Below are 22,903 nucleotides of genomic sequence, written 5' to 3'. Positions count from 1 at the left end.
AGTCAGATTCGTTAACCACTGAGCCACGATGGAAACTCCCCGCTCCCTCTGGCAAACATTTCCTCTGCCCATGCTGGATACAGAGAACATTAATATTGGAAACAGGATGAAGGGCTAATGTTGTTTATTTTTTTTTTTTTTTGGCCCACACCCATGGCATGCAGAAGTTCCCGAGCCAGGGATAAAATCCATGCAACAGCAGTGATGCCAGATCCTTAGGCCATTAGGCCACAATGGCCTGTTGTTTATTCTTAAGTTCCTCTTCCTTATCTCTTACAGCCATCCACACAGAATAGGAATTCTATGATATAGTAAATTTCTTGAGAATTATAACCCAAGGACTATAAATCTACCCTGGTGCTGGATCTGTACTCCCACCCTCAAAGTGACACCTATAGATTAAATGTATTACATTTTACCCCTAAGAATGACAACTTCACACTCACCTTGGCTAACAATTCTGCTAAACCTACCCCTCTTGAAGTTCACATCCCTTCCCAAACACAAATTTCCCTGCTTGGACCTCACCCCTCACATTAACATCTCTAATGAGGAGTTCCTGCTGTGGCTCAGCAGGTTAAGAACCTAACATAGTATCTGTGAGAATGAGTGTTCTATCCTTGGCCTGGCTCAGTGGGTTAGGATCCGGCTTTGCAGGAAACTGTGGCATTGGTCACAGACGCAGCTCTGATCTGACATTGCTGTGGCTGTGGTATAGGGCGATGACTGCAGCTCAGATTTGACCCCTAGCCATGTCATAGGTGAGGCCATAAAAAGAAAGAAAAAAAATCTCTAATGAATAGAAAGCACTCACTCTAAAGTGTCATGACTCTTAAATGGGGCGTGCTGTCACTGCTTCTGTCTAATGTCCCTATCAAGGGGAAGAACTTGCAATAATACCCTGGGGCTGCTCTAGACTCTGATCAATGCTTCTTCTATTACCCTACGATTTAAGTGCCCCTGGATAAACTCCTACAGAAATCTCATCCATTGGTGCCCTCTGCACCAACTTGATGAATACACATGAGGATTGCATGGGAGATGTACTTACTGGGAAGGGAAGACACAGGTTGTCTGGTGTTTAGTACATGGCCCTCCTAAGGCCTGGGGGAAAGTCACTAGTCAAGAATCCCCCAGTGACCTACACTATGCAGGCGGGCCTCTCTCCCCACACTGCAGGGGCTTGGGCTGGCCACTTATAGAGGTGGTTAAACTTGCCAGAACATATGCTTTCCTGAGTATCTGTTCCTTTGGGGTGCAAGAATAAACCAATGGTCCCAGCAGAACAACTCCAACTGAAGCAGGATTAAGATGGGCAGAGGAGTAAGACAAGGCACTCACCTTCTCCCACAAACACATCAAAAAAAAAAAAAAAACAACCCATCTACACGTAATATCCACTGAATATCTACAGAATATCCACTGAAAGCTGGCAGAAGACCTCAGACCTCCAAAAAGGGCAAGAAAGCTTCCATATAACCAGGCAGAACAAAAGGAAAAAGAAAGAGAGAGAGAACAAAGAGAAAAAAAGGAATGAGGACAGCACCAGCATTCCTCAGAGGGAGCTGTGAAAGAAAAAGAATCTGCACCTTGGGAGGCCACCTAACCTATGGGGAAATCAGCCAGGACAGAGTGGGAAACTCAAAGCCTCAGAAACAAGTGCAGCAGCCAGAATGAGGAGGGCAAAGGAGAGAACAAGCCACACAGAACACTGGTAATACCACTCAGGACACTGCAGACTGACACACTTGGGAAGGGGTTGGGCATTAAGACTCAGATTTTGGAGGTCAGTTTCAGAGAGAGGACTAGGGTTGGCTGCATGGAGACAGCCTGAGGGCAGTGGGGAGCAGTGCACTGCAGGCTGGGGAGTGGAACACCACAGTTGAGGGGGCGCAGGAGGAGACCTGGCTCTGTAGGAGAAGCAAGGTGCCAGAGTTGAGGAGGGCAAGAGAAGGAGGGTGGGACTACCACAGGAACATCTTTCTCTGTGCACATATGCAGGGTTCTCAGGTGACTCTTGCATGGGCTACAGGCAGTGGGTGCAAACTACACCACAATCTCAGACTCCAAAGGTGGCTGCAGCTCACCATCACTGGGGTCCTGGGAACAGGCACCACCTGAGGCAGTCACCTCAAGGGTTGCCACTAAGACACTGCAACCAAGAACTAGCAGTTGCCTTCACTCCCCTGGGAAGGCACATGTCCTGCTGTTCCTTCTGCCAAAGGCTCTGGGCACTGCCTCCATATCCCTGAGGGTCACTGTCACTGCCCAGGGCCCTGTAACCAGGAGCAGCCTGTGCCCCACCTCCCCTCAGATCCTTGCCACTGTCAAGGGCCCAGAAACCAGGCACTGGTTACAGGCCCTGCTCATTGCCTCCATGTCCCTGGATACACATGTGGGCCATATACCAACACATCCCATGTCAAGGGGATGACTGAACATAATGAGGAAAAAAACAGCAAGCATCCAAACCAAAAATAGCCCTACACCAAAAACAAAACAAAACAAACAAACAAACAAACAAAAAAGACAAAAAACCCTCAGAAGCTACCCAGGGCACTCTCCCACGTAAACAGCCCTCCAAGATGACATCAGATAGTTGTTTTCCCTAAACTCACAGAAAAAGAAAAATATAAGCAAAACGAAGATGCTCAGGAACAATTCCCAGTTAAAACAGCAGGATAATTCCCCTGAAGGAGCAAACAATGAAAAAGACCTCTGCAGTCTAATGGACACTGAGTTCGAAGAGACAGTGAAAATACTGAAGGAATTAAGAGCCGTTATGAACACTACTGCAGATTACTTTAAAAAAGAACTAGAAACTATGAGGAGACAAGAAAAATTAGAAAATTCATTTGCAGAGATGCAAGCTGAGTTAAAGGCACTGAAGAGCAGAATGAATAATGCAGAAGAATGAATAAGTGACTTGGAAGATAGAATAATGGAAATCACCCAATCAAGACAGCAGACAGAGAAAACCAAATGAAAACACATGAAAGTAATATAGGCGATTTATAAGTTAATACAAAGCAGGCCCACCTGCACGTAATACAGATTCCAGAAGGAGAAGAAAAATAAAAGGGGACTGAAAATATATTTGAAGAAATTATGGCTGAAAACTTTCCAAATCAAAGGAAACAAATATTAAGATACAGGAAGCACAGAGGGCCCCCAAAAAGTTGAACCCAAACAGACCTACAGTAGGACATATTATACTAAAAATTTCAAAAGTTAAAGATGAGAGGATTCTAAAAGCAGCAAAAGAAAAACAGAGTTAATTATAAGGGATCCCCCCATAAAGCTATCAGCTCATTTCTCTACAGAAATATTAGAAGTCAGAAGACAATGGAAAGATATATTCAAAGTTCTAAAAGGGAAGGAGTTCCCATCGTGGCACAGCGGAAACAAATCTGACTAGGAACCATGAGGTTGTGGGTTCCATCCCTGGCTTCACTCAGTGGTGTAAGGACCAAGCATTGCCATGAGCTGTGGTATAGTTTACAGACGTGGCTCAGATCTGGCGTGGCTGTGGCACAGGCCAGCAGCTGTAGCTCTGATTTGACCCCTAGCCTGGGAACCTCCATATGCCATGGGTGCAGCCTAAAAAGAAAAATAAATCAAAGGGAAAACATTACAGTCTAGAATATTCCACCCAGCAAGATTATCAATTAAACTAAGAGAAACAACAAACTAAAAGAACACAGCAATACTAAACCCATTCTAAAAGAAATACTGAAAGGTCTCCTCTAAACAGGAAATAAATAAGAAGATATAGGATGGAGAAAATTCACAATTGAAAAGAAATCACTTAAATAAGCCAGTATACAGATCTAAAAGGAAAAAAAAAAAACCTATTCATAAAAGCGATGAAAAACACAAGGAACAGCAAAAGGATAAACATGAATGTGGCTCTGAGGGTTACGAACCTGACTAGGATCCATGAGGATGTGGGTTTGATCTCTGCCCTTGCTCAGTGGGTTAAGGATCTGGCATCACCACGAACTGTGGTTATAGGTCACAGACAAGGCTTGAATCCCAAGTTGCTGTGGCTGTGGTGTAGGCCAGCAGCTATAGCTCTGATTCAACCCTAACCTATGACCTTCCATATGCTATGGGTAGGGGGCTAAAAAGACAAAAAAAAAAAAGATAAATACGAAGATGTAAAAAAGGACATCAAAATCATAAAATATGGGGGAAGGAAAATAATAAAATCTAGACTCTTTTTTTTAGAATGTGTTTGAGCCTATCAGGCTAAAGCAAGCAGATATAGGTAGCAGTTAACATTCTTGAGAAACAGGGCAACCACAAAAAAAAAAAAAAAAAATATATATATATATATATATATATATATATATATATATATAATCACAAAAACTAAAAAGAAGAGGACATAAGAGTAAAATAAAAGGAAATCATCTAACCAACAAAAGAAAGGAACAAAGGAAAAAACATAGATTCAACTGGAAAATAAGGTTTAAAATGGCAATGAATACATTTTTATCAATAATTCCCTTAAAAGTCAAGGGACTGAATGCTCTGATCAGGAGACGCAGAGTGCCAGACTGGATAAAAAAAACCAAAAAAAAACAAACAGAGCCTACAATATGATGCCTACAGTAGACTCACATTAGGACAAAGGACACGTATAAATTCAAAGTGAGGGGATGGAAAAAGATATTGCATGTGAATGGAAATGACAGGAATGCAGGAGTTGCAATACTCATATCAGACAAAACAGACTTTAAAACAAAGGCCATAAAAGAAAGATACCTAAGGACACTATGTAATGATAAAAAGATGAATTTTTCTCACTCAAATCTGGAAGAAGACAGGGATGCCCACTCTCACCACTGCTATTCAACATAGTTTTGGAAGTCCTAGCCACAGCAATTAGACAAACAAAAGAAATAAAAGGCATCCAAACAGGAAGAGAAGAGATAAAATTGTCACTGTATGCAGACATGATACTATACATAGAAAACCCTAAGGACTCAACCCAAAAACTACTTAAACTGATTAGTAAATTCAGCAAAGTTGCAGGATATAAGATTAACATTCAGAAAGCAGTCGCATTTCTGTATACCAACAATGAAATATTAGAAAAGGAATACAAAAATACAATACCTTTTAAAATTGCACCTCAAAAAATCAAATACCTCGGAATACACCTGACCAAGGAGGTAAAGGACTTATATGCCGAGAACTATAAAACTTTAATCAAAGAAATTCAAGAAGATGTAAAGAAATGGAAAGATACTCCATGTTCATGGATAGGAAAAATCAATATTGTAAAAATGGCTATACTACCCAAAGCAATCTACAGATTCAATGCAATCCTTATCAAATTAGCCGTGATATTTTTCACTGAACTAGAACAAATAATCCAAAAATTTATATGGAACCACAAAAGACCCAGAATTGCCAAAGCAATCCTGAGAAACAAAAACCAAGCAGGGGGCATAACTCTTCCAGACTTCAAGCAATATTACAGAGCCATGGTCACCAAAACAGTGTGGTACTGGTATCAAAACAGACAGACAAAACCAATGGAACAGAATTGAGAACCCTAAAATACACTCTGACATCTATGGTCAATTAATCTTTGACAAGGGAGGCAAGAACATAAAAAATGGGAAAAAGAAAGTCTATTCAGCAAGAATTGCTGGGAAACCTGGACAGCTGCATGCAAAGCAATGAAATTAGAACACACCCTCACACCATGCACAAAAATAAACTCCAAATGGCTGAAAGACTTAAATATACGACAGGACACCATCAAACTCCTGGAAGAGAACAGAGGCAAAACATTCTCTGACATCAACCTCATGAATATTTTCTCAGGTCAGTCTCCCAAAGCAATACAAATAAGAGCAAAAATAAACCAATGGGACCTAATCAAACTGACAAGCTTTTGCACAGCAAAGGAAACCAAAAAGAAAACAAAAATACAACTTACATAATGGGAGAAGATAGTTTCAAATGATACAACTGTCAAGGGCTTAATCTCTAGACTACATAAGAAAATTATACAACTCAACAGCAAAAAAAAGCCAATCACCCAATGGAAAAATGGGCAAAAGACCTGAATAGACTGTTCTCCAAGGAAGATATACAGATGGCCAACAAGTGCATAAAAAAATGCTCAACATCCCTGATTATAAGAGAAATGCAAATCAAAACGACCACGAGATACCACCTCACACCAGTCAGAATGGCCATCATTAATAAATCCACAAATAACAAGTGCTGCAGGGGGTGTGGAGAAAAGGGAACCCTCCTGCACTGCTGGTGGTAATATAAACTGGTAGAGCCACTATGGAGAACAGTTTGGAGATACCTTAGAAATCTATACATAGAACTACCATACGACTCCGCAATCCCACTCTTGGGCATATATCTGGACAAAAGTTTCCTTGAAAAAGACACATCCACCCGCATGTTCACTGGAGCACTATTCACAATAGCAAAGATATGGAAACAACCCAACTGTCCATTGACAGATGATTGGATTAGGAATATGTGGTATATATACACAATGGAATACTACTCAGCCATAAAAAAGAATGACATAATGCCATTTACAGCAACACAGATGGAACTAGAGACTCTCATACTGAGTGAAATAAGCCAGAAAGACAAATACCATATGATATCACTTATAACTGGAATCTAATATACAGCACAAATGAACCTTTCCACAGAAAAGAAAATCATGGACTTTGAGAACAGACTTGTGGCTGCTGGGGGGAAGAGGGAGGGAGTGGGAGGGATCGGAGCATGGGGTTATTGGATGCAAACTATTACTCTTGGAATGGATTTACAATGAGATCCTGCTGTGTAGCATTAAGAACTATGTCCAGACACTTATATCAGAACAGAACAAAGGGAGGGAAAAAAATGTATACATGTAAGTGTAACTTGGCCTCCATGCTGTACAGTGGAAAAAATAAATAAATTTTAAAAAGAGATGAATTTAAGAAGAGGACACTACCCTTGTCAATATATATACCCCTAATACTGGAGCATCAAACACATACAACAAATACTAATAGACATAAAAGGAGAAAATGATGGGAATACAATAATAATAGTGATAGGTTCCCAGGAGGATGGTGAGAGACACCCCCACCCCCAGCCCCTGAATGTGGCAGTTCATCTTGGAGACCAGCTGTGGACAAGAGTAAGCAAGACTTACACCCTCTCCAGGAATGTGGATGCTCAAGTTGAGCAGCAAGAAACAATGACCTATGGAAAACAATTGCCTGCATAGATTAACCACCTACAAAGATTAACTGCCTTCTGTCATTGGACTTGACCCCCTACCTCTCACTTGACCTTCCCTCCTCCAACATTGTTCCTGCCACAAGTTCCCACCATAAACTCCCACCCCAGATCCTTTTATAAGCCTAGCATCTCCTCATGGTCAGTGCTGGCACCATTTTGAGCTCAGTCCATCCACTCTGGATGCCTTAATAAATTTCTCTTGCTTTACTGACTTGGCTTTACACATTCCTCCCTCAGCAAACCTAACAAGTAGGAGACTTTAACAGCCCACTCACATCAATGGACATATCCTCTACACAGCAAATCAATCAGGCAACTGCGATCCTAAATGACATAATAGAACAGTTACACTTAATTGATATTTTCAGGACATTATGTCAAAAAAAAAACCCAGAATACACATTCTTTTCAAGTGCACATGGAACATTCTTTCGGCTTGACCACATACTGGGGCACAAAACTAACCTCAACAAATTTAAGGGTACAGCTATTATTTCAAGCATCTTCTCTGACCACAATGACATGAACCTAGAAATCAACCACAGGAAAAGAAATGAGAAAAAAAATGACTACATGGAGACTAACCAACATGCTACTAAAAAACCAATGGGTCAACAAGGAAATTAAAAGACACCTCTAGATAAATGACAATGAAAACACAACCATTCGAAAGCTATGGGATGCAGCATACCACATTAACAAACTGAATAAAAACCATACGATCCTCTTAATAGATGCAGAAAAAGCCTTTGGCAAAATCCAGCACCCGTTTCTGATAGAAACCCTTCAGAAAGTGGGCATAGAGGGAAACTACCTCAACATAATAAAGGCCATATATGACAAACCCACAGCAAACATCATTCTCAATGGTGAAAACCTAAAAGAATTCCCACTGAGATCAGGAACAAGACAAGGATGTCTGTTTCGCCAATACTCTTCAACATAGTTTTGGAAGTCCTAGCCACAGCAATCAGAGAAGTAAAAGAAATAAAAAGAATTCAAACTGGAAAGGAAGAAGTAAAACTATCACTATTTGCAGATGATATGACACTATACCTAGAGAATCCTAGAGACACCACCAGAAAACTGTTAGAGCTCATCAATGAATTTGGCAATGTCGCAGGATACAAAATTAATACACAGAAATCGACCGCATTTCTATATGCTATCAATGAAAGATCAGAGAAATTACCACTGCATCAAAAAGAATAAAATACTTAGGAATAAACCTACCTAAAGAGACAAAACACCTGTACTCTGAAAATTATAAGACGCTGATGAAAGAAATCAAAGATGACACAAACAGACAGAGAGACATAACATGCTCTTGGATTGGAAGAATCAATATTATCAAAATGACGATACTACCCAAGGCAATCTACAGATTCAATGCAATCCCTATCAAAGTACCAAGGACATGTTTCACAAAACTCGAACAAAATATCTTAAAGTTTGTTTAGGAATACAAAAGACCCAGAATGGCAAAAGCCACCCTGAGAAAGAAAAATGGAGCTGGAGGAATCAGGCTCCCTGCCTTCAGACTATACCACAAAGCTACAGTCATCAAATCTGTATGGTACTGGCACAAAGACAGAAATGTAGATCAGTGGAACAGGATAGAAAGCCCAGAATTCAACCCAAGCACCTACAGCCAACTAATCCATGACAAAGAAGGCAAGAACATACAATGGAGAAAAGACAGTCCCTTCATAAAGTGGTGCTGGGAAAACTGGACAGCCACATGTAAAAGAATGAAATTAGAACACTTCCTAACACCATACACAAAAATAAACTCAAAATGAATTAAAGACCTAAATATAAGACCAGACACTATAACTCTTAGAGGAAAACATAGGCCAAACACTCTCTGACATAAAGGATAGCAACATCTTCTCAGATCCACCTCTTAGAGTAATGACAATAAAAACAAAAATAAATAAATGGGACTTAATTAAACTTAAAAGTTTCTGCACAGCAAAGGAAACCCTAAACAAAATGAAAAGACAACCCACAGAATGGGAGAAAATCTTTGCAAATGAATCAACTGACATGGTATTAATCTCCAAAATTTATTTTATTTTTTTTGTCTTTTGTCTTTTTGTCTTTTGTTGTTGTTGTTGTTGTTGTTGTTGTTGCTATTTCTTCCAAAATGTATTAACACCTTCTGAATACCAAAAAAACAAACAACCCCATCCAAAAATGGGCAGAAGATCTTAACAGACAGTTCTCCAAAGAAGACCTACAGATGACCAAAAAATACATGAAAAGATGTCCAACATCACTCATTATTAGAGAAATGCAAATCAAAACCACTATGAGGTACCACCTTACCCCAGCCAGAATGGCCATCATCAAAAAGTCTACAAACAGTAAGTGCTGGAGAGGGTGTGGAGAAAAAGGAACCCTATTACTCTGTTGGCAGGAATGTAAATTGGTGCAACCACTGTGGAAAACAGGATGGAGATGCCTCAGAAAACTAAATATAGAACTCCCATTTGATCTAGCAATCCCACTCCTGGGCATCTATCCAGAGAAAACCATGACTCAAAAAGACACATGTACTCCAATATTCATTGCTGCACTATATACAATGGAATATTACTCAGTCATTGAAAGGAAAGAAATAACAGCATTTGCAGCAACATAGATGGACCATAGAAATTACCATACTAAGTGAAGTCAGACAGTGAGACACCAACACCAAATGCTGTACTCACATGTGGAATCTAATAAAAGGACACAATGAACTCTGTAGAACATATACTGACTCACAGACTTTGAAAAACTTACAGTTTCCAAATGAGACAGGTTGGAGAGTGGGGGGATGCTAGGGGTTTGGGATGGAAATGCTATAAAATTTGGTTGTGCTGGTCAGTGTACAACTATAAATGTAATAAAATTCATGAAGTACTAAAAAATAAAAGCATTTGATAAAATCCAACATCCATTCATGATAAAAACTCTTACCAAAGTGAATATAGAGGGAACATATCTTGACATAATAAAAGCCATTTAGAGAGTTTCAGTTGTGCCTCAGGGATAAGAAACCCATTCAGTATCCATGAGGATGCACGTTTGATCCCTGACCTCACTCAGCGGATTAGGATCTGGTATTGCCGTGAGCTATGGTGTAGGCCACAGACACGTCTCAGATCCCAAGTTGACTCCTAGCCTGGAAACTGCCATATGCCATGGGTGAAGCCCTGAAAAGACCCCCCCCAAAAAAGTCATTTATGACATATCCATAGCCAACCAATACAATACTCAATGGAGAAAAGCTGAAAGCCTTCCACTAAAATCTAGAACAAGACCAGGATGCCCACTCTAACCACTTTTATTCAACATAGTGTTGAAGTCCTAGCCACAGCAATCAGACAAACAAAAGAAATAAAAGGTATCTAAATTAGAAGAGAAGAAGTAAAACTGTCACTATATGCAGATGACATGATACTATATTGAAAATCCTAAGGACTCCATATGAAAACTACTTGAACTGATCAACAAATTCAGCAAAGTAGCAGGATACAAGATTAACATTCAGAAATTGATTGCATATCTGTATACTAACAATCAAACATTAGAAAAGGAATATAAAAACAATACCTTTTCAAATCACACCAGGAGTTCCCTGGCTCAGTGGTTAATGAACCCAACTAGAATCCATGAGGACGTGGGTTCAATCCCTGGCCTTGCCTAGTTGAGGTTCTGGCATTACTGTGAGCTGTGGTGTAGGTCGCAGATGTGGCTTGGACCCCATGTTGCTGTGGTTCCAGCACCTACAGCCTCAATTCGACCTGTAGCCTGGGAACCTCCATATGCTGCAGGTTCGGCTCTAAAAAGACAAAAGACGAGTTCCCATCGTGGCAGAGCGGAAACGAATCTGACCAGGAACCACGAGGTTGCAGGTTCGATCCCTGGCCTCGCTCAGTGGGGTAAGGATCTGGCATTGCTGTGGGCTGTGGTGTAGGTCACAGACATGGCTGGGATCCTGCATTGCTGTGGCTGCGGCGTAGGACGGCAGCTGTAGCTCCAATTAGACCCCTAGCCAGGAAACCTCCATGTGTCATGGGTGTGGCCCTTAAAAAAAAAAAAAAGAGTAAAAAGACAAAAGACAAATAAATAAATTAATTAAATAAAATAAAACAAAATTGCACCAAAAAACTAAATACCTTGGAATAAACTTGACTACGGAGTAAAAGGCTCACACACTGAGAACTATAAAATATTTATCCAGGAAATTAAAGAGGATTCAAAGACATGGAATGATATCCCATGCTCCCTGGATTGGAAGAATTAATATAGTTAAAATGGCCATACTACCTAAAGTAATCTGCAGATTTAATGTGATCCCTATCAAATTACACATGATATTTTTCACAGAACTAGAACAAACAATCCAAAAATGTATACAGAACTATGAAAGACCCAGAATTGCCAAAGCAATTTTGAGGGAAAAAAACCAAGCAGGAGGAATAACTCTCCCAGACTTAAGGCAATACGACTAAGCTACAGTAATCAAGACAGTGTGGTACTGGTACAAAAACAGATATACAAATCAATGGAATAGGATAGCAAGCCCAGAAATAAACCCAGACATCTATAGTCAATTCATCTTCGACAAAGGTGGCAAGAATATAAAGGTGGAAAAAAATCAGTCTCTTTCAGCAAGTGGTACAGGCAAAACTTGACAGCTGCATGTAAATCAATGAAACTAGAACACACCCTCACAAAATGCACAAAAATAAACTCAAAATGGCTTAAAGACTTGGAATTTGCTTCATGGCTCAGTGGTCAATGACTCCGACTAGGAACCATGAGGTTGCGTGTTTAATCCCTGGCCTTGTTCAGTGGATTAAGGATCTGGTGTTGCTGTGAGCTGTGGTCTAGGTCGTGCAGATGGGGCTGGGATCTGGCTTTACTGTGGCTCTGGAGTAGGCCAGCAGCAACAGCTCCAATTAGACCCCTAGCCTGGGAACCTCCATATGCTGTGGGTGCGGCCCTGGAAAAGACAAAAAAAAAAAAAAAAAAAAAAAATATATATATATATATATATATATATATATATATATATATATAGTTTAAAGACTTAAACATAAGACAGGACACCATAAAATTCCTAGAAGATAACATAGGCAAAATCTTCTCTGACATCAACCATATAAATGTTTTCTTAAGTCAGTCCCCCAAGACAATAGAAATAAGAACAAAAATAAACCAATGAGACCTAATCAAGTTACTTACAAGCTCTTGCACACCAAAGTAAACCATTAAAAAGAAGAAGAAGAAAGAAAAGAAAAATCAGGAGTTCCCATTGTGGCTCAGTGCTAACAAATCCAACGAGTATCCATGAGGATACATGTTCAATCCCTGGCCTTGCTTAGTGGGTTAAGGATCTGGTGTTGCCATAAGCTGTGGTATAGATCAAAGAAGCAGCTCAAATCTGGCATTGCTGTGGCTGTGGCCATCAGCTACAGCTCCGATTCAACTCCTAGCATGGAAACTAACATATGCCAAGAGTGCAACCCTAAAAAGACAAACAAACAAAAAGCTGAAAAGACAATCTACAGAGTGTGGGAAATAGTTGCAAATAATGCAACTGACAAGGGCTTAATCTTCCAAATATACAAACAACTCATACCATTCAACAACAAAAAAACAAACAACCCAATCGCAAAATGGGCAGAAGACCTAAATAGACATTTCTCCAAAGACATGTGGATGGCCAACGGGCACATGAAAAAATGTTCAACATCACTAATTATTAGAGGAATGCAAATCAAAACTACAATGTGGTACCACCTCACAGTAGTCAGAATGGCCATCATAATAAGTATTTAGGAGTTCCAGTCATGGCTCAGTGGTTAACGAATCCGACTAGGAACCATGAGGTTGTGGGTTCTATCCTGGGCCTTGCTCAGTGGGTTAAGGATCCCATGTTGCTGTGAGCTGTGGTGTGGGTCACAGACATGGCTTGGATCCTGAGTTGCTGTGGCTGCAGTAGTTGGCTATAGCTCCCATTGGACCCATAGCCTGGGAACCTTCATATGCTGAGGGTTGCAGCCATAAAAAGACAAAAAAAAAAAAAAGTATTTAAATAACAAATGCTGAAGAGAAGGAGAAAAGGTTACCCTCCTACACTGTTGGTGGGAATATAAATTGGTACAACCACTATGGAAAACAATATGGAGGTTCCTCAGAAAACTATTTATAGAACTATCATATGACCCACTAATTCCACTCTTGGGCATATATCTGGACAAAACTATAATTCAAAAAGACACACACAACTCTGTATTCATTGCAGCACTATTCGCAATAGTCAAGACATGGAAACAACCTAAATGCCCATCAACAGATGAATGCATTAAGAAGATGTGGTACACACAATGGAATACTACTCAGCTGTGAAAAAAAACAACAAAATAATACCATTTGCAGCAACATGGATGGAAGGAGAGACTGTCATACTAAGTGAAGTAAAGAGAAAGACAAATGATATGTGATATCACTTACACGTGGTATCTAAAATATGGCACAAATTAACCTATCTACAGAACAGAAAGACTCACTCACAGACATGGAGAACAGATTTGTGGTTTCTGGGGGGAGGGGAGAGAGAGGGATGGACTGGGAGTTTGGGGTTAGGAGATGAAAACTATTACATTTAGAATGGATAAGCAATGAGGTCCTACTCTATAGCACAGGGAACTATATCCAATCACTGTGATGGAACATGATTGAAGATAATATAAAAAAAGAACGTGTATATACACATGTGTGTGTGAGAGAGAGAGACTGGGTCACTTTGCTGTACAGCAGAAATTGTCAGAACATTATAAATCAACTATAATAAAATTTTTTAATTAAAAAATACAAAAAAAAAAACCCTCCAAAAAAGAAAAAAGAACCCCAACTCCTCCAGGTTGGGCTCTAATCTATCCTTGTCTAGATGATGCCCAATTTGTGCACAATGCACACTAGGCCAGCTAAGTTCTGGGAAACCAGTTATAACCATTCATGATATCACCCAGCCCTGAGACAAAAGGGCAATAGGTATTCATTCTGACAAGAGGAGGGATTGCTCTTGGACTAGGGGGTCCCCTGGGGAGGTTTTACATACCACGAAATCACTTTACAAAATCTCACCTGGGCCCTTGAAGATGTCTAAAAATACTGCTGTTGCCTTACAAGGACTTTGTACTTCTTTGGATTCATTAGCAAATGTTGTTCTGGACAATAGGTTAGCCCTTGACTACCTCCTGGCTGAGCAAGGGGGAGTCTGCGCAATTATTAATAAAACCTGCTACACTTATGTCGGTAACTCAGGTCAACTGAAGTAAACATAACAGAGATATATGAGCAAGCTCAATGGTTGCATAGATATGTGAGTGAAAAATATTGCCTGCTATATCAGTAAACAAAGGATATTGGAGCCATCAAGCCATCACATTACAGCCTCCAAGATGGTACAGCCCTGAGGGAACTCAGGATTGAAACAGGATGTTCCAGTAGCCAACTGCTGCAGCCACTGCCCCCCTTCCCCAAACCCCCCACCAACAGGCACCATGAGGAGACTCAGAATGAGAAAACACAGGATACTGGCCCCAGATAGCTGGGGTGTGTGAACTGGAGTTTGGCACTTGCCATCACTTGCTATCTGCCTCTACATGGATTAAATCATGAGCCACTGCAGCTGCTAACCAGCAGTATCCCCTGAGCAGAGCTCAGGATGGAAATCAGGAATGAAGTACTCTGTGCTCTGGGAAAACTGGAAGAACAGGTCTTTGGATAGTCAGATACTTTTTAGGAGAAGATTTTATGTGCCCAATTCTTGCATCTTCTCATATCTAGAAAAAGACTAAAATTCTTCGTGGTGCTGTCTGCTCCTTGTGACTGGTAGTAAACCTCATGAGACCAGTAACAAACTTTTGTAGAATGTGTGTGTGTGTGTGTGTGTGTGTGTGTGTGTGTGTGTGTGTGTGTGTGTGTGTAAGGCTGCACGCACTTCTCCCCCTCACCTTTATCATTCCCTGATATTCCCACTCTCCTCTTTGGGGCGGTATTTCAGAGCTATCTCTAAACAAAGAATGTCACAGTCATCTGCCAATACAGCCACCTCCAAGGGTGAGCCTGTGAGCCCCCACCCCCCAATCCAGGGCTGTCAAAACTGGCCCAGATAGTTGAGGTTCATATCAAAGGAATCAATTCAGTGAGCCCAGATCTCTTTTGCTCCTGCTACCTGCTCTTTGTTGCAAAAATTCCTATGTATCCTAGCTCCCCCCGCTCCTCCTTGAAGAGGGTTTTTCAGGGCTACCTTAGATGCTGTCTCCCTGGCTTAATTCCTACTTTTGCCCCAAGTAAAACTTAACTCTCAACTTTCAGGCTGTGCATTTTTTTTTTTTTTTAAGTCAACAGGTGCATACCAAAGGAAAGATTTCAATGAGCCCAGACTCCTGCACCTTCCCATATACGGAAAAGCACTAAGTTCCTTACCTTGAAATATCTGGTTTCCTTTCATTAACAGTAATATTTTGATGTTCCAACTACCTAGTCTTTGTTGCGAAAACTCCTATATATCCTGTCCTGTCTACCTTGCCTCTTCAGAGCAGTCTCTCACAGATCTGAGATTCTGTGTCCAGGCTTAAAGCCTTAGTTTTGTCTGCTTTAACATAATTCTCATCTTTTGGGTTGTACCTGTTTTTCCAGTTGACAGATACAACACACAAAGGCCAGACCAGATCTCTCTCCAGAATATCGTCAGAGCCTCCCTAGCTTAACTTGGTTTCTACCATTCCTCGGCCCCACTAATTGCTATTATCCTCCTGCTTATCTTCAGGCTTTGTCTCCTTAACTGCCTTGTCAGCTTCCTTAGTAAACAGGTTGAAGCCATCAAACTTCTGATGATACTAATACAAGGGTACAAGCACCTGAGACTACAGCCTGGCAACAATTAGACTTACTTTAGGCTAGTCGGGATAGCTCTAATCCTCTAATCCAGGGGAAAACCATGCCCAAATTCAGCAGAAAGCAGCTTCAGAACTTTGCCCTTCAGTGTGAAATCAAACAGGGCCCTATGGGACTCCTGAACACAAGCCTTTCTGAGTCCCCCATTTCTTGTTTTAAGGGAATAAGCTTCAGCCTCCATGACCTTCCCTGAGTTCCAAAGGGCAGGTTCAAACAGTTGCTAAGCAGGGGAGAGAGGGGAACAGAGAGGCACATTCAAGAGACAATAGTGCAAACTTGGGGCAGACTCTAGTTCATTTTCAGGGAATATACACAATAATATCTTTGAGTTCTTCTACAGAACTAAAACCCCCAAGGAATGAAAACAAGAGAAAAGGACCACCAGATCCAGTCCTGAAGCCACCAAACACCTCTACCCTGATCCTTATCTGTGGTCCTATTTTCTACTTCCAAACTATAAAGCCACTTCCTAATCTCTCCAAAGAGAGGGCACAGTCTTTAGGGCATTAGCCTGCTGTGGCCTCCTTTGCCTGGCAAAGCAATAAAACTATTTTTTCCTCCTTTGCCCCAAACTCTGTCTCCACATTTCTATTTGGCACCGGTGGACAGAGGGTGAGGGAGAGTTTTGGCAACAAGCATCCCTCAAGGAAAGGAGGGATTTTGTTGTCAGAACTACTCCAGGTCTTTACTCACAACCTCCAACCCGCATCTTTGGCAGGAGTGTCCTTGCTCAAAACCTGCCACACCCCACCTTTAGCAGGAGTTAAAGGGTCCAGAGATAGGAAAAGAAGCTACAAATAAAAAACCACAAAGAACCAGCTGCCACCAAGATAGCCACCAATCCGGCCTCCAACACACCCTGGGTCTCATTATACATTGATTTTTTACTACATTAGCATATTAGATGACACACCTACCAGTGGCCATGACCAGACATGATTAGACCCCTAGCCTGGGAACCTCCATATGCCGTGGGAGTGGCCCAATAAAATGGCAAAAAGACAAAAAAAAAAAAAAAAATGAAAACAAAAAAAAACCAAAAAGGATAAAAAGGGGGTGGCATCTGGCTCCCTCAAAAAAGCCCTGCCCCTTCCCAGGTAGATTAATGCATATGCCTCCCAAATATTAGCCTCACTTTCTCTCCTTTTTTTTTAGGGCTACACTCTCAGCATATGGAGGTTCCTAAGCTAGGGGTCCAACTGGAGCTACAGCTGCCAGCCTACAGCCACAGCCACAGCCAGCCATGCCAGATACTTAACCCACTGAGCCAGGCCAGGGATGGAACCCACAACCTCACGGTTCCCAATCCGATTCATTTCTGTTGCGCCACAATGGGAACTCCACCCCCCCACCCCTCGGCAACTTTGCTTTTGTTCTTTAAAATTAAATCTCTCTTGCCAGGTGGGGGAGAAGTTGATCTGTGAACTTAGATCTGCTCTCCATTCTCTGGCTCCTGAATAAGGCTGAAACCTAAAGGGAAAAAGAACCCGCCAAAGCTGAACCAAGGTCTAAGCAGGGTGCATGACTTAATTCAGTAACAATTTGTACATCATTCTTTGGAGGGAGGAGAAACCACCTCCTGGAGGTAAGAATCTGGAAAAACAAAGGTAAATTAATCTTTATCTGGGGCAGTTAATTCATAACTTTGGCGGCAAATAAAGAAAAATAAAGCATCCACGAAATGTTAGAGGCTCTCACACCCCCTCCCACCTCTTCTCCTCTGCCAGCCACCAAAGGCGGGTGAGCTGGAGACGGCCCTGGAACCAGACCTGTTCAGGAGTGAGCAGCGGCACTGCAGGGTGATTCTGGGCCGCACCACGCGACCAAGTGCCCAGCTGCACTGCAATGGATGGCACAACCTCAGAAAAAGGCTGATCAGAGGCCACTGCAGCTCTTCCTCCTCCCCTACTTACCCAGCGACGCAACGCACCTGCCCGCATCTCCAGAGAAAGCCACCGCCACGCCCTCCACCGCCACTCGCCTGCTGACCGCCTTCATGTCGACCCTGGATACAATCACTTCCGGGCCATCTGGAAGGCACACGCCTCGCTCTGGCCGGAAGCCTCGGATGTCCGCATCGCGGTAGCCCCGGTTCTTGCCTCGCTGCTCCAAAAATATGGCCTTAACTGCGGGGTCAACACCTACGTGCACTGTGAGCTGTGTGAACACACGTGGCGGCAGGGAATTAGGGAAATTGAGGTCTTCTCTGCTACCCAAACAGCACAGAGGAAGAGCTCCGGGGTGCAAGACATCTCTCATACACACCCCAAATATGCCAGCAAAACCCCCATCCCTTGCCCCCTTCCTACGAAGAATGTGCTGGAACAAAAAACAGCTGGATGGAAACCCATGTGGCATCTAATTTTAAAACGTTTATATTTCAAATTATTCTTACCAGGTAGCATGTTCCCTTTTGCCCCTGGTAGTCCAGCTGGTATCTAAGACTATCCCAGCTTAGCCTTTCTGGACTCTTCCATCACTTTTATGAAACACGTAATACAGGAATTTAGTAACAGTCTAATAAAACGTTAGATTTTTTGAGCGGATTATTTTTCCTCTTTGAAAATATAGCTGATTGTTTTATCAAAACATTTGGGATGTCCTCTTTAATGCTTTACTGATATAATTTTTGTTAATCTCATCATCTGTTCTTCATTATTTTGGGGATATTTGTACCACCTTCCTATATAGTAATTTTGTTCAGATATGATAGGTTGGGAGTGACAAAGATGGACCCTTCCCAGATGGGTCACTCTTCCACCTCCTGATAGGGGCCACCCTCCAACTGCTATTCTAGGTCCAAAATGTCCTTCCCTCTAGGCCCACCACATAACACATCTGGCTTGCAAGGGCCTGGCTAGGACCTAACCCAAGGGTCTCTCTGTCAGGTGGAAACTATCTTTGAGTCCTGGCTGGGGAAAAAACTTCCATTTCTTCTCCTTCTCTCTCTCTCCAGAGTCTTATTCCAAGATCTACTCTGTATTTCACCTTAAACTTTGACAAATAGGATCTTACAAAATTGTATGGGACCCTGCTGCTGGGATATAGGGGTAAGGTACACTTCAGCCATCCACCCAAGAACCAGGGTCCAGGGGGGTCACAGGCTCTGGGTCTCCACCACATCATCAGCACCTTTCCCTGAGCCCCACTGCCTCCCTATCATTTACTTGCGGTTGAAGATCTTCCCAGATTCTGGTGACCCTCTGCTTCACTTCCCTGTAATCCACTGGTAGCTGAAGAATCCTCAGCTCCACATCACTCCCCAGGCCTAGCTTGGAGAGTTCCTGCAGAAAGAAGCTGGTGAACTCACCTTGCTTGATGGAGGCTCAAAGGGAGTTCTTGAAAAGCTGATGTCAGGGTCATCCAGACCACTCCTAGGGGTCTTCTGTGGGCCTGGACACTGCCTTCAAGGAGCTCATACAGTGGTGAGGGGGGCCATGGTTCCTGCCCCACATAGCTGCTCCCATCAAGGTGCACGTACCACAGGGGCACTGAAGGGTTCTGTACAAGGAGCTAATGAGTCAGAGCCATCTCCCTAAAAGTGGAGGTGTACTGGGGGGTATCACAGGGTTGATCCTAGACCAGCTGAACTTGAAGTACACAAATGGTGATTAACGAATCCGACTAGTAACCATGAGGTTGCGGATTCAATCTTGGCTCTGTGTGTCTGGAGCTCACAAAGAGGCTTATGGGAAGACTCAGGTAAGTCAGGGCAACAAAAGACATGGGTTTAAATGAGATTTGAGGGGTGTAGGGGAGAGAGAGAACAAACATAGGGAGAAGAGAACCAGGACTGTGAAAAAAAAAAAACTCAAGGTCAGGAGTGTCCTCTTTTAAGGGAAGAAATGGAAGAGAGTTTAGAAGGAAGAAAACCAGGAAAGTGAGACCTTAGAGATGTACATTTCACTGTTGGTAAAAGTTAAATCAGAGACACAAAGGTCATTTCTGAAAAGGCCACGTCCTTTCCATGCTCCAGGAGCTGTTCTCATAACCAAGATGGTTTGGGATTAATGCTTCTTTTTTTCCTCACTCCCTTTCCTGGCCTTTCAGGAATCCAGGAGCACACATCCTTGTATAAAGGGTAAAGCCAGGGCTGTCAGGCCTGCTCAAAGGTTAAAGGTGGCTGATTCCACTGCCCTGTCCTAGGCTTTGGAGGAGATAGGCAGGGATGATATGCCCAGATGTTGATCTGCCTGTGCCGCTCTCATCTAGGAGGAGGGCATTTAGGCCAACCTTTAGTGTCTCAGGTCTGTCCTCGACCAGCTCAGCCTTCCTGAGGGGCCCTGCTTTATCCTGCAGACACCCATTCAGATGCCCAGTTCCCTGGACCAGCTCAAGCTTTGTTATCTTCTGAAAGGAAATGCCACATCCCCACTGGGGCCTTGAAGAAGAATTCACTTGCCTGACTCTGGCAGGGGGAGGAAGAAAGGAGGGTCATGCGGAACAGAGGCCTAGAGGGTCAGGGAGGCAGCAGGCTGAGCTTCCAGGTGGATATTCTAAGAACCAGACAAATCAAAGGGCTCTTAGGTCTTGTGATGCCATCTTGGCCCACTGTCCTGAGGGGAATGAGTGAGGTTGAGCCCCAGCCCCTCCAGAATGCTCCCAGTTTAGGGAATGGGGCTGGAAGGCATGATTATGGGGTCACCTTTGGCTCTGTCATGAGGGGGAGGGGAACCAAATCTGCTGGTGCCTTGATCTTGGACTTCCAGCCTCTAGAACTATGAGAAATGAATGGATGTTGAAGTCATTCAGCCTATGGTATGTTGTTATAGCAGCCTGAGCTGACCAATACAGAGGAGCTTCTGGTTGGTAATGATATGAAGCCTAACTGAATTTCAGATACATGCCAGTTCGTCCATCCAGCTCATCATAGTGTTTGAAAGTGACACAGCCAACCTGGAACTGAAGTCAGAACCTGATTTGGGATGAGGAATTTTTTCCAACCTGCAACCATGGCAAGTCAGGCACTGCCTCATGTGGACACTGTTCTCTGAAGCAAGTTTTCTAACAACTCTCCCCCCCCCAAACACACACACACACACACACACACACACACACACACACACACACACACAGTGTCCAGGGCGGTCTACACTGTAACCGATGGCAGACAATGTCATTTTACAAAAAATAAGCCAAACTGGTGCTCAGCAGCAGCTTATGCCTGGAATGAGGAGGGTACAGGGAAGAAGGGGGCACAGGCAAAGCCAGACCCCAACTATAGTGCTTCAGGGAAAAGCATAGGCCTTGGATTCAGAAAGACTCAGGTTTGAGACCTGGCTCTGCCACCCTTCACTGAGCAGACTTGGGCATGTTATTTAGCCTTGCTGAACCTCAGTTTTCTCATCTATGAAATGGACATAATCAAAAGTTGGAGAGGTTTTCACAAATATTAAAGGATTCACAAAAATTGCCCAGCCCAGCATATGGCACATAATTAAAGTTTTATGTGAGGAATTAATACTTATAATTAATCCATATTAATTTGAGAATATAGTGCAAGAGGGATTTATTGAAAGTGGTATTTGCTAGAATTTGATGAGTGGGGGCCAGTCAGAAACAGCAAGGAGAACATTCTGCATTTGCAGACAGCAGGCCACTGGCTGCCACCACCCTTTCTGCCAAGAAGGGTTGGTTGTTTTAGCAAAGGGAGTGTCAGTTCCGTGCAGACCAGAGAAAGCCAGGAGTTTGTGCTTTCTAGGCTGGCACACTTTCTTAGCTAGAACTGCAAAGTGTTTGTGCTCAAGGAGGCAGGGACAGAGCCTGGTAATCTTCACTGAAGTGGAATCCAGGGTCTTGCTCCAGCCAGAGAAGTGACCAGGCTCGGCAGGGTGCTGAGCACCCAGGCCAGGCCCATCATCCCACAAAAAGCCTGAACCCCACCAGTCATAAAGGTCCTGGGGAAGTAGGGAGCCCCACCTTCTGCCTCTTTCTCCCATTTCTTCCCACCTCCATGGCATCAGAAATCTGGTAGCCAGGAACACATGGCAGTTTAACAAAGGGATTGGAGGAAGGAAAGAAGACACCAGTTGCTCCTTGAATTTTTTTCAAATCCACTGAGGCTGTGGCACCAGCTGGTATTGCAAAATGGTTGTTGTTTTTCCAAAATCTGATCCTTTCCTTATTAAATGAGAGTGTGGGGCTAGCACCGGGAAGCAGGAAAGCAATTCTTCATGCAGGCATTCAAGAAAAACTCCCTGAGTGCTTGCAATGCAGCCCCCTGCTCCAGGCTTGGTGTGTCCTGGAGGGTCAAAGGACTCAGAGGAGACACAGACTAGGGACAGGAAGTGATGTCAAGAGTCCTGGTTCAGGTTCCAAGGGCTGTGTTGGGCACCTACTGGGCTATGGAAGCCTGAAGGTAAGAACCCCCAAATAGGGGATTATGAGGGAGCCCAGACCCTTTCATCCTCTCCCTACTGCATGACTTTGGGCAAATAATTGAAATTTCCTGATGCTCAATTTCCCTATCTGCAAAATTTAGTAATAAGAGTACCTCCCTTGCGAGGGTTGCTGTGAAGGTTAACCAGACCATGTGCATGGAGATGCTGCCTAGGAAGGCTACATGGAGGGGGCTCTGACCATGGCTAGGAGAATAAGCAAGAGTGTGTGCGGGAAAAGAATAGCAGGAGCTTGGAGGTGTATAAAACTACCTTCT

General features: G+C 42.8%; 1 protein-coding gene across 1 annotated transcript in view; it reads right to left on the bottom strand.

Moving 5' to 3' along the window:
* The window catches only part of PGPEP1L (pyroglutamyl-peptidase I like), a 72,442-nt gene that overhangs the window by 12,215 nt on the left and 37,324 nt on the right, over nucleotides 1–22,903 (bottom strand). Inside the window, exons 3-4 of the mRNA XM_005659773.4 lie at nucleotides 19,416–19,532; nucleotides 18,179–18,405 (exon numbers count right to left, since the gene is read on the bottom strand). Of these exons, the coding sequence (XP_005659830.1) occupies nucleotides 18,179–18,405; nucleotides 19,416–19,532 (344 nt within the window). The remainder of the gene's footprint in view (nucleotides 1–18,178; nucleotides 18,406–19,415; nucleotides 19,533–22,903) is intronic.

The sequence above is a fragment of the Sus scrofa genome, chromosome 1, assembly GCF_054392235.1.
Source record: "Sus scrofa isolate SSC_HxYL_T2T_F1_AM1 chromosome 1, Sscrofa_HxYL_maternal_Yorkshire_Landrace_v2.0, whole genome shotgun sequence".
In the NCBI taxonomy this organism is placed as follows: domain Eukaryota; kingdom Metazoa; phylum Chordata; class Mammalia; order Artiodactyla; family Suidae; genus Sus; species Sus scrofa.
The sequence above is the reverse complement of the archived record's forward strand: the minus strand, read 5'-3'. Positions and strand labels throughout refer to the sequence as shown.